The following is a 12,980-nucleotide window of genomic DNA, read 5'->3' on the forward strand; positions in this document are numbered from 1 at the left end:
GTAAGACACAAACACACACACACACACACCTATCTGTCATCACAAAGACACCGCTGCCTATCTAAATCAAAAGCAACCCCCATTTTAGCCAAATAAGAAGTGAAGAAAAACAACAACATCATAATAATAAAGTGGTGCTGGTGAACAAGAATGACACAAGAGAGAGAATAAATGGCAATGAGAAGAGCCACAAGCGCTTATTACGCTCTGTCTTAACCTCAAACATTCAACACACATAATCACAATAAGTGATGCCTTCTCCTTTGCCATTGCTTCAGTGTCATCATACAAGCATGCAGCTGTGACTTGGAGACAACTGCAGATGAGCTAAGACACGACCCCAGTTGATGTAAAACACAAAAATGCTCTTAGAAAAAAATTGAGACAACACACAGAACTTTACTAAACAGTAATTTCTGTAATGTAGCACAATTTTGGAGACAAGAAGGAAAAATCTTGTTTATAGGACAGGAATTTTCATAGTTTTGCACTTTGTTTCTCCAGCAATTTTCCCAATTCAGGAAAAGTTTGAAACCTGTGCAAAACACCTGAAAATCAAAGGTGAAAGCTGATATTGTCTATCTATATCTATATATCTATCTGTCTGTCTATCCGTCATCTATTTACAAAACCTAGTTCACAAATTTTTTCTAGCTGATTGAATAAATGTAGTTATAGATAAACATGAATGTTGGGAAAACATAACACACACACACAGGTGTTCTGCTAGACTGTCAAGGGAAAACTGTTTCCAACCACTCAACAAACATCTCTTTCCTCCCATTTTTCAGATGCTGCCGAGACTCCGCCCATGCCCATGCCTGCCACACTGCCTCCTCCGTCACCCTGTAAGGAGATGGTTTTCTATGAGCCCAAGGAGTACAGCCCGGGTCTGCAGCTTTACTGGGCCTCATGTGCCCGCAGCCTGCCGGACATGGCTGAGGCACTGGCCCACGGAGCCGAGGTCAACTGGGTCAACACAGAGGACGACAAGAGGACGCCGCTTATCATGGCGGTGCAGGGGGTGAGCGTGGTTACCGTTTACTGTCCAGGATCATTTGAAAGATGAGGGACTTAGAACACTTTTGTTAATTTAATAATAACATTTAGTTTTTCAAATTTGTCAAAATATTTGATACTAAGTGTTGCATATGTATGTGATGAAGCCACATCAGTGATGGTTTATACTAGATCTGCATGTATGTAAACACAAAGTTCATTCAGACAAAGTGGGATGATGTTTGAGCGAATAATTGTCAGATGATTTGAGTTCACACAATAACTTCTCAGGATTACCAAGCACATAATTCCTAAAATTTCAGTGACTGATAACATGAAGACTCATGCAAATCTTGTACATTGCTTGTGTTAACAGTAAAAACAAAAAAAACACTGTGTATATGTTTTGTCCCCTGAAAGTAATGTAGTGTGTTAATAATTAATTTCAGGGTTCGCTGGTCACCTGTGAGTTTCTGCTACAAAACGCAGCTAATGTAAACCAGCAGGACGCTCAGGGTCGAGGACCCCTGCATCACGCCACCATGCTGGGACACACAGGGTTCGTCTGGTTCCACATCTCGCTACTATCATTACTACACCAACAACATTTCCTCAGAGGATATTGATTTGTCATTTTAAAGATGTCTAACTCTTATCTTCTATCTCTGTTTTAGGCAAGTGTGTTTATTTTTGAAACGAGGAGCAAATCAAAATGCTGCAGACATTGACGAGAAAACACCTCTGACCATAGCGGTGGAGGCGGCCAATGCAGATATTGTCACATTGTGAGTGTTATTCTTCCAATAATATTATTATTATCTGACTTTGTTTACCTTTATTTATGGAAGGTTGAGCTTCCACACAGTAAACATCAGAACTGTTTAACAAAGCCAGCCAGCTCAGATATCATCTAAAAGGGGCCATTGGGGTTTTGATACATTGCTCAAGTAGTATGAATAGTAATATTTTCAGCCTTTAGAGAAGAGATGACTAACAGTGAGCTGGTCATTGTCTGTAAATAAACCCTGACTGGATGAAAAAAGTCTCATCACCCTGTAGATGATTATTTTCTAACAATAACCAATCACAAGCATCCAGCAAGGAGTAACAACTTTTTACCACAAGGTGTCACCACATTATCACATAAGGGACCAAAAAGGAAGCAGAAGACTGATTATACTAATAACAACAGCCTGTTATTTAGATATATAAGCTTTCATTGGAGAATCAGAACCGAGTATGTTTAACAATTAGCAATAAACCTTTTGTGTCTGAAAACTGAGTTATGAGAAGGAAAAAACACAGCTCAAATCAAAGTTTAATCATGGATAAGAACCTTTCTGCGTCTCTGCTAATCCGTGACTTCCTTTACTCTCTATTTGCTGTCCAGGTTGCGACTGGCCAAGATGAACGAAGAGATGCGAGAGGCGGAGGGGCCCTACAGCCAGTCAGGTCAATATAACACCAACAGCCCCACCGAGATGCAGTACAGGAAATGCATGCAGGAGTTTATTAGCCTGCAGCTGGACGAAACTTAATAACTGTCCACTGGTTGAAACACGGGAGCAAAAGAAAACCAAGCTCATCAGGAGAAATGTGAAGCTCGAGTTTTAAGAGTTGGGTTCAGTTGACTTTAAACCACAGATTTAACAAGAGTATTACTTCATCACCCAAACGATTCAGTCTCAGTTGCCTGTACTGGTTGATTTAGAGTGAACTGAACCCAACTCTTGTCAGCTGTGCTCCTGTATCTTTGTGTGCAACTTCCGTTTTAACCTCTCAGATACCGGCAGGCGGCCGGGGGAAGCTGCACCTCGGTGCGGTTTAGCGTCAGGTGCTAGACTGTATTAATGTGACAGGGTTAAAGCCATCGAGTCTGGACATTTACTGAAGAGTTTTGTTCCAAAGTGGAACATCATCTTTTTCAATTAAGTGACTGTTAATCCTGCAAATGTATTGATAGCACAAAATTACCATCAGTACTTTTCACTAGATAGTCGTTACTTCCTCCCTTTACGTTCAAATGATTTGCTGACTCCTTCTGTTTTAGAGGTGTTCGGTCATTTATAGCAGCTAATGAAAACATTGTTTTGGGGCTAAAATACTTAATAGTTTTGAATCAGTCTTGGAGGAATCATAGGAATCATGTCTCTGCTGTCATTCACAGTGTATCTGCAAAAAAAAATAGCTATCCAGTAACTGCCATAAATATTCAGTGACCTCAGTATGAAGGCGGTTATAATTATCTGGCAATAATTGTGACTTTTGAATGACATTTTGTATCATCTGACCAGTCTAGAGTAGTGAAGCGTGCTTCTATAAAGCACCAAGATTCATTTTAAATAGACCTGTCTGAAGTCATTTATGCACATTCCTATTAATGTTTATGCAACTACTGTACCTTTTCCCGTGATTGTATGGTTCTCATTTGAAGTCTTAACCATTTTCAAGGCCTGTTTACTTCTTTGAACTGTTTGTTGTCCAAACATGATGCATCTTGCTGTTGTGACGTCGACATGCCTGGTCAGAAAAAAAAAAAATTTTTAGAACAGTTTTGTTTTTTTTAAAGAAAATTCTAGGAACAGTGTAAGAAGTATACATACTGTACATGTTGTAAATGATGTGCTTTTCTTTATAGTCTGGATTTGACAGCAGAGTTGAGTTTTGACACTGGGACTGTTTATGTTGTTTGACACAGGGGTGAGTGCCACGGGCAGCTCTGTGTTCACACCCTTGCTTTTCTTTTCTTTTTTTGATTGTGTTATATTTACTTCCTGTTATGACAGTATTGTGTCTTGGTTCATAGTCGGTACAGTTAAGTGTGCTTGCTCATTGACATCGCCCGTTATCGCGGGAAATCCAGAATTGTAAGATGGAAGGCCTTTTGGTGCCGTCGCATTGATCGTCTCGAATGTTTGTGGATTTTTACTCAAATATAGACAAACCCATCTGAGGATGGAGCATTGTCAAGCAACAAGTGCAATAGTCTAGAAAAATATCCACATGTAACCATGTATAGCTTTTTATCACCTGTTAGTCCTAGCGTATATTTATCTTAATCATATGTGAACTCGACAAAGAAAAAAAAAACAACTAGATATTCACGAAGAATGTGGTTAGAGAAGAATGTGAAGCTCGGTTGAGTTTTGTTGATAGTGAACGAATAATAGAAACGTACCCCAGTTTCATCCCACGTCTCTGCTTCATGCAGCCGCAAATATTTGGAGGGCACAAAAGCACTTTGGTAAAATGGTCCTTTCTGCTGATTCATGTCACGTCATAGCAAAATGATATGTGATGTTTTTGAACAGGTGACTTTGCTGGGGGGGCACGTTCAACAGTTAGAGTAGCAATTGTTCATGGTTGTGATTGTTTTTACAGGCAAATGGAGTTCTTGTGTTGTTCAGAGTAGATGCTGTTGGGTTTCTACTGAGTTATAAGATTGTAGGGTAAAAGGACTTTATGTCCTGAGCACTCAGAAATGTTAATTTGTCCTAAAAGAATGGAGGGCTAGATGTGCTGCTGTGGGTAGTTGGACTGTTATTAGCCTGAATGCTGCTTTTTTTTTTTTAAAAAAAAGTTACTTTTTTTAAAAATCGGGCAGGAATGTTTTGGACCTATAAGAAGAATGAAAAGAAGCCCTTTTGTTTTTCTTTATCTTATTTAGTGTGTGCAACGGTTGTTTAAAGGGTAACGATACAGAAGTTATTGCTGACTGTCGTTGCCTTAAAGGTCAACAGCAGACGCAGCAGTAACGACGGTGAGAGGAACAGATGCAGGCTTGTCATTGGTAGAAGAGCAGAGTAGAGTTTGAAACATGTGCTTCCAGTCAATGTTCGAGCCTCATGTCGTTTTTGCTTTGCGAGAGGATTCTTCGCCTCGTTGCCGGCATCATCTCGCCCGTCCAGAGGGCCTCTTCATCAGCGCTTCAATCAGCTGATGAATGATGGGACTGATGAGGGATTTTCAGGGGTAACAAACGTGAGGGAGAACCAACCTCATCAATCCTCCTTCACCCCACTTAAAATGACAGTCCCCTCGACTCGAGTGTTTGTACCTGATGAAGTGCGGAGCGGTGGTTCTCAGTCTGCAGGTTGCTCTGTGTTTTTGTGGGCATTCAAAGAATGATTTAATTGTTTGGGGAAATCTATATATTTTTTAACATAGAATAATAATGATTTTAACTTTTTTTTCCAAGATATCTTTATTTTGATTAATATTTGCTTCTAAAAATTGAGTAAAAACCTAAAAAAAAGGCTTTACAATGCAACTCCAAAAGGTTGAGAACTGCCGGTCTGGTGTAAGACGAGGCTCTCTCTCTTCTATAACACACTCTTCTTCTTACTGCTCTCATCCTCCTCCCTGTAAATTCACTCTCTCTGTTCTGTATTTTGCTTTGCTTTTCTCACTCTCCTCCCCAGAGTTTGTGCCTTTCTTCTGTTCTCTTTTTTTCTTTGGGGGTGTCGAGGCCAACACAACTGTATTTTTGTACATAAAAAAATCCTGCACTTTAAACACAATACAGTTGTTTAAAAAAAAAAAACCTGATCTCTGTGGGCTTGTCTTTTCTTTCCGAGTCGGTCTCCAGTCGCTAATGAAAAGCTCTCAAACATTTGCCTTTTGCTTCTTCTGTTCTTTCCCATCTTTTCTGCCTCTACGTTGTTCTGTTTCATATTTCGAGCCACGCCGACAGTCTGACAGGTATGGCTGACTTTTTTTCTTTTTTCCTTTTCTTGTTCTGATGATCTGTGCTTGTTCTTTCACTGTGCATGAGCCCTTCACTTTCAAAACACTGTTGATATGTTACCCTGCCGTACACCTGACTGATGAGGATGTAAATGAGTTCTACATTATTTCGGTCAGCGTCGTGATGGCAGCTGTAACATCATTGAGTTGTTTGTAGTGGGGCGGGGTGGCGGACAGGGAGACGGGCTTAGACTCTGGGTGGAGAGCAACCAAAAACACTGAATCCCTACAATCTACAAGGAAATGACCCTGTTTGTGACAAAAGTTCAGACCCTGTTAAATGATACGTTGTTATTCTCTTGTGCCATAGCAGGAGATAGACTTTGAAGATATTTTTCTCACTGTTGTGAAACACATAGTTACAGTTGTTAGGATGTGTTCAATCATGCAGCTTTATCTTCTTTCTCAACCTTTTGAACCCTGTTTGAACAGTTAAACAAAAGACTGACTTTGTTTTCTTCTCAGATTGTTTGATGTAAAGGATTTTTGCAGGATTTTTGAAAAGTTAAAAGTATCCAGTAATTCATTAAAAAAAAAACAGAAGTTAGAGGAAAGTCAGAAAAAATAATTTTGTGTAAAAAATAATAATATCTTCATTTTTATAGCACTAAAACCATTACATGCTTAACATCATCCACACATTTATAAAGAAACACACACACAGTAAAAAAGCACATAATTATAATCAATTTATCTTTTAAATTACAGCTTTATTAAAACACATTGATGCCCACAGAATGAGGTCATGGAAAAGAAAAGGGGATCAGTGGAGAGAATAAAACCATTAGTAATACACGATAAAAGACGGTGAAAGATGACATCACATAAAAACACATCTATAAAAGTATGTTTTCAGAAGTGTGTGTTGAATCTGTGAGCCTCAGATCCTCTGGCAGACTTTTCCATAATTTCGGGGTCTTGACCGAGACGCCCCGGTCCCCCTTTGTAATAAATTTAGATTTTGGAATCGTAAGTAAAAACCCGCCAGAGGATCTAAGGGAACCACTGCTCTGTCTGGCTTTTTTAAAAATTCTGTGCCGTTGTTGATGTCTCGTGTCCTCGTTGCTTTTGCAGGAGATGAAACCTACCAGGACATTTTCCAGGACTTCACCCACATGGCCTCCAACGACCCGGACAAGCTGAACCGCTACCAGCAGTACGACCCGCAGCGTCCCTGACACAGCAGAAACACCGTCCACTAGCACACAGAGACACTCTGTCTACTCAGCCTGAGAGAGACAGACAAAAAGATGTCTGCGTCCAACCTGGAAAGACTTCCACTTCCAAAAAAACATTCAGAAATCTGCATTAAAGCCGGTCAGTGCCGCCACAGCTGGACAGCTGTCACCATATCTAACATGTCCCGTTTGTCAAATTGTATTAAACTGACTCGCAGCTGTGATTACAGCCCCGGTTGAAAATACAGGCACTTCACTCGAGTGAAGGGGAACTTCTGTGAACGGAAAACCTCACTTTTTAGACATTTTTTTAAAAACTGTGCTTCTCAGTAGGATCGGTTAGAACAAGTGAATGGTACAGTGTTAGAGCCTTTAAAAGGATTCGCAAAGATCAAATGAAAATGAAACTGGGTCTGAATGTAGAGCTGCCGTGGAGGCTGTCAGTTATTTTGACCAAGTTTAATCTTTTATGTCACACTTCCTGACAGAAGAAAGTAAAAAAAAAACAAAAAAAAAAAACAATTTCTTTTTTAAAAAACATATGTAAGAAAGTGCGCTGCATCAGAGTTGTAAAGAGAGGTAAGTGCATGGCAGATTGTTCCATTTTAAAGCTGCCTCTTTTCAATAGGATCCTCTTTATGAGCGTAGGCAAATGCTACAGGAGCTTTTTTTTTGTATCAAAGTTTTGCTTTAGTGAACTCTCAGCAGTGTATAAATGGCAATATGCTTTTTCTTATTTGCACAAATCCCTTTGTCTTAAATCACCACTGATGTTTACTGGTTTTGATGGTAAGACGTGTTAAACCATGTACAGTGATTTTGGAAGTAAACATGTTGTTAATGCGTCTTTAATGTTAAATAGATAAATTGTTTTTTTGATTTTTTTTTTTTCCTTTTTTTTTAAATGCTAGTTGTTTTTTTTTGACCATGTTTCACTGAATGATTTTAATTTTCCATGTTGTCACGTCAGTACCTGCCGTACATGTGAGCGAGGCCGTCGGCCCGTCGTCGCTGGTGATTTTGTAGAATTAAAAATAGCATCAGTCTCATGTTAATATGAGATGAAAAAGTCAAGAAGGGGAGTTGAACTGTGCAACAGTATGGACCTTAAAGAGTGTAGGCAGCAATTTTATTCCCATTGATTTTAGAAATACTGGTCAGTAACCTTCTAATAGTTTCCTGCATAGAGCTGTCTCATTTTTTTTAGTCATTTGTTATTAATTACAGGGAATCGAGGATTTTCCTTGACAGAATGGCTCCATTTAAAACCAAGTAAAACCTTTTTTTTCATTAATTTGATATTGGAAACTTTATTCTCCATTCATGTTAAATTGTGTCCTTGTCTGTAGACATTTTTGTATATTCAGCTGACCTGCTGTGCACTGAGGAAAAGACTCTACTGTAGGTTACGTAGGCACTTAATTAGAAGTCTACCAACTGAACAGTGTCCCTATTTCCCTATAATTATTACCACATGTCATAGTCCTTTTTGGCAAATTTACTAAAAAAATAGTACAGAGAAAGTAATTAATTATGGACCTGTAAAATGAAGCCTTACAGAAAAACTATACATATGTTTTTGGCAAGGTTTTACATGTAGAGTTGTTAGAGAATCAACTGCATGACACTTATCAGGCGACTTCACTGAAATCTTCAAGTCTTTGAAATAGATTCTTCAAATTTTCATGCTAGAAGTTCTGTACTGTAATGTAGTATCTGTGATTTTCTTTGTGTTCCTGGAAACTGCAATATCTTCACTTCTCATTCACAGTATATAGCATGATGTGATGATATGATATCAAGCGCAGAGGAAACCGTTGGCCAACGCAACATGGGATACAATTCTTGTACATTTTGTACAGATGCTTTTGAATTCTTTTGAGAACTGAAGTATGAAGTTAGTGGTACTTGAATCATTAAATAAGCTTTTGTATATGCTGTTCTTTGTATCCTTCAGTAATTTTAGCCCATTTTATAATGCCTTTCTGTATACCAATATACATGTACTGTATATTATACCTGTAATATGTAAGAACTTCAATACATATTGACTGAGGATTCATTTCTGAATGTTCGTTTTTTGGTTTCTTTTGTTTCAATGTTTAATTTTAATCACTTTGCCTCGTTTGGCATCATTAGTCATTACAGGAGTGTGTTTGTCAGCGCTGCAGTAACAACAGAGAGGGAACACTTAAAATATCCCACAGACAGGCACAACTCGCATCTTCCTTAACTCACTATTTGTTCAGGTGAAAAAGAAAACCTCTCTTACTGCTCTCCAAGGATTTTTTTTCCTATTTTGAGCACTTTGTCGCTGGGATTTAAAAAAAAAAAAAAAAAATCTACTAATTTGTTTTCAAATATTTATTAAATTCCCAAAGTCATCGGCTCAGACTGAGACCCAGGAAAACATCATGTCTGCTTGTACTTAACTCTTACATAATATGAAGGTATTAAGATAATATGAAAGAAGGAATAAAGAAAATGAAAGTAAGTTAATACACACAAAGTTTTTCATACTAATACAATCATAAATCAAATTAGCTTTGTACATTTGTGTATGAACAATGTTTCTGAACTGGCCTGTTGAGATTTTGATCAGATCATTTTCTAGGTTACAATCTAATGAAAAGAGAAAATTACACAGCAGTGTTTTTTTCGGTGCTTGACACTCCCACTTCTCAGTATTTGTTACTCATACTGTATAATTTCAGCTAAATGTGCCCTCACCTTCATACATCCCACTGAATGAGGACATCAGTGTCAGACTGCACAAATCAGTATCCTAATTTTTTTAGATGTGGTCTTGTTGAAAAACAAAAAACAACTCTGGATGTTAGTTGGGAAAGTGTCATTAAAATAAGTTGATGTTCTCATAAGTGAAAGTACAGAAATTGACAAAATACTGAACAATTTTTCAATTTGCAGGGAAACAAAACATGCAAATCTCCCTCAGTGAAGGCGTCACACACATGTTTACATATTTATATACATGCTCTGATTCAGAATAGATATTAACAGTCTCCAGTGTAAAAGGTTTTCTTTGAATATTTGGGGTCACAGCTTTATTGCTTCTTCTTTCCTGACCTGTGTTTTAGTGTACAGGAGCTCCTGCGCCACTGCTCAGAAAATCAACCTTTTCTTTTTTTGTTTTGCCAGTGAGGAAAAGATGACAGTGTTGCTCCTGCAGGCTTTTTTCTGAATAACCAGCACTGTAGGGCAGCAGTCTAGTCTGTCCAGCAGAGGGAGGGCTGATGTCAGTTTGATATTTTTGGAACTATACGGACTGAAAATGGAGGTGGCATCATAAACGGCAACTTTATGTTAAGTCCCCGAGTGTCTTAGGATTTTTTTATTTATTGGTTTTGCTAGTTTTCACCTGATAAACTTCACCTCTATACTGATGTGTTTTTTCCTACAAAGATGAACGTCTTTGTTCTGAGTGTTTATAGTAGTTCATCATTTTTAAACATTCCACCTGTCTTATCCCCAGAAATAAACTAAACTTACAAAGCTCCGTTAAACTCAGCTGAGACTTTGTGTTTAACCAAAGTCTGAGATAGAAAACCTTTTTTTTTTTTTTTTTTTTAAATATGAAGAGGCTTCATTCATGCCGTCTTAGTTCTTGAATGCACACCAGTGAAGTCATGCCAATCTTGATACACATCACTTGATATATTGCCCAGTCCAATTCCACCTCAAATAATTATAGTGTGTTTATTTCTGCTGCTGTTTTAAATAAGAGGCACGCAGGCCAGTAGTGCCCACCACTTCACATGAGTTATAGTCGTCTGTGTGTGTGTGTGTACGGTAGGCCAATGTGTGTGTTTAGTCTGCCGCAAATTAATGTTCTTCAAAACACATTGCTTTTTCAACAAGGATAGCAACATCATAATTCACAGCAATACTACTGGTCACGTACAGTACAATTCCTGAAATACCGAGGAGAGAGTGTGTGTGTGTGTTTGAAGTGTGATGTAAAGATGAAGGTAAAGCAGGGTGACAAAATAAACTTCATTGCACTTTATGACACTTTATTCCTGTTTGGAAACTTGCATTTAACTTGAAGAAATTAGTTGAAGGCTCAGCAGTTTGCACACAAGAAAAACCTTAATTCCACTCATTTCCAGCTGTTAGTCATATCATACTGTATGAAATACAGCCTGAACAATGCTGGATTTTTGAGGCTGATATAAATATTTGAGTTGAAAAAAATCAAGATATTTTAACTGATAGTCATTTCTGTCATCAATGTATAATAAAACATTTTCTGGTAAGAAAGGAAGCCAAATATTTGTACAGTTAACCACGTCTCAGTTAGGCAGTGTAAATTAAAATCAATAAAGTCGGTGACACACAAAATTCTTGGATTCCAGGAAACCTTGTGGGCAGGTGCGTTGGATCATACGCTGTGACTGTAAAAGGGCAAAAAGGGAGAACTGAAGTGAACACAAGTGATCAACATTGTGCAGGGTTTTTTTTTGGTCGTTTTACAATCGTCAAAAAGTCCAAATTTATCAGCGACTATTCTGACATGCGATTAAAAATTTGCAGAGGATTTGTAAGAGTGTGTTTGACACAACGTGTGTGTTTGATTGTTGCTCAGACAAAACAGGAATTTGAAAACATCACCTTGGGATCATTGGGAAATTGTGATTGGCTTTTTTTTTTTTTTTTTTAACATTTTCAGATATTTGATTGATAGAACAATTAATCAAAAAAATAATCAGCAAATTAATTGATGATGAAAATAACTGATTAATCAATTAACAGTTGCAACCTTAATTTGTATCTTAAAATAAAATGTAACTGGTAGCAGTAGACTTTTGGGCCCCACTTATATATAAATACTCTACTACTATATAAATGTATATAGTTTTCAGACCTTGTGCAGGGGGAGCAGTATGAACATATGTTCAGACACATGGCATACAGAAATGACAATTATAAGTAAAAGAAAATACAAATAAATATAAAAAGCTAAATTACTTCAAACATCTACAAGACTAATAAAGCAAAATTAAATACTTATAGTCGACCCCCATCCCCCCCTCCGTGCCTCACTGTCTCCACCCCAGTAGGTGATAACACATCTGATCTGATCTTCAGCCACGTGCAGCTTCACTGAGATTTCAGCACCGTTCGTTTTTACAGCTGAGCCTTTAAGAGATACTTTATCCGTCTATAAATGCCAGTTTTAAATGATCTTGGTTTAAAGGTCATCTGATGCCGCTGTGCCCAGCTCATGGTCCTGCTCTGTGAATCAGCCACCGGGCCTTTTCCAGGAAGTCTGCGGTCAGCTCGCCTGTGGAGAAATGAAGGGTCGCCGCTGGAGACGTTTCCCTCCATAAAAACACCATGTGAACAAACGCTGAGAGGGCCAAGCCCCATTAATGCCGCTCAGACTGCCAGGGACCAAACTACAGAACATATTGGTGTTAATATTTAGTCACAGAGTCCAGTGGTGACTGAAGTCTTATTTTCTTAAAACAAATAAAAAACACCAGTGGGATGAGATCACTTCACTGGCTTCCAGTGCAAATCCTGGTCTACATTTTCATCTTGTGATTTGCTTTGCTTCAACATATTTTTTACTAGTTTCAGGATAATTAATGTTTTAAACTGCATTGTGAGCAAATTAAATCACAACTTACTGGCAGACATTTTCACGTATTTAATGTTGTCCTTGATTCAAAAATGTCTCAGTACCCAAATAACTTGCAGACTTTTCCAGACTTGATGGAGGAGACTCATTCTGACTGCTGCTGTTTGACCAAATAAGAAATGATGAGGAGTGAATCATATTTATTATATTACAAATATTTTTGATATAAAATCTGTTTTAAAGATGAGGCTAAACAATGACGTAATTTATGTCTGTTTGATTTAAATGGGGGAGCATCATTTTTCAACAGGTGCAGATAAAACCAGCTGTCAGCAGAAAAGGTCATAAGTCACTAAAGATAAACAAAAGAGTGTGTGTGCTGTTAACAGATCACATGATCAGGACACAACCGATCTTCCTGCTGGACTCAAACGTGTCCTCCACAGACTAGA

At 38.1% G+C, this 12,980-nt stretch overlaps 1 protein-coding gene across 3 annotated transcripts in view; it reads left to right on the forward strand.

Annotated features, from left to right (window-relative positions):
- LOC122988585 (arf-GAP with coiled-coil, ANK repeat and PH domain-containing protein 2-like) overlaps nucleotides 1–8,985 on the forward strand; it is a 54,670-nt gene extending 45,685 nt beyond the window's left edge. For all 3 annotated transcript variants that reach the window (XM_044360999.1, XM_044361000.1, XM_044361001.1), the window contains 5 exons: nucleotides 792–1,024; nucleotides 1,449–1,558; nucleotides 1,674–1,784; nucleotides 2,390–2,451; nucleotides 6,820–8,985. In XM_044360999.1, the coding sequence (XP_044216934.1) occupies nucleotides 792–1,024; nucleotides 1,449–1,558; nucleotides 1,674–1,784; nucleotides 2,390–2,451; nucleotides 6,820–6,923 (620 nt within the window). In that variant the 3' untranslated portion in view covers nucleotides 6,924–8,985. The remainder of the gene's footprint in view (nucleotides 1–791; nucleotides 1,025–1,448; nucleotides 1,559–1,673; nucleotides 1,785–2,389; nucleotides 2,452–6,819) is intronic.
- Nucleotides 8,986–12,980: the final 3,995 nt, after the last annotated feature.

This window comes from Thunnus albacares, chromosome 9 (genome assembly GCF_914725855.1).
Source record: "Thunnus albacares chromosome 9, fThuAlb1.1, whole genome shotgun sequence".
Lineage (NCBI taxonomy): Eukaryota > Metazoa > Chordata > Actinopteri > Scombriformes > Scombridae > Thunnus > Thunnus albacares.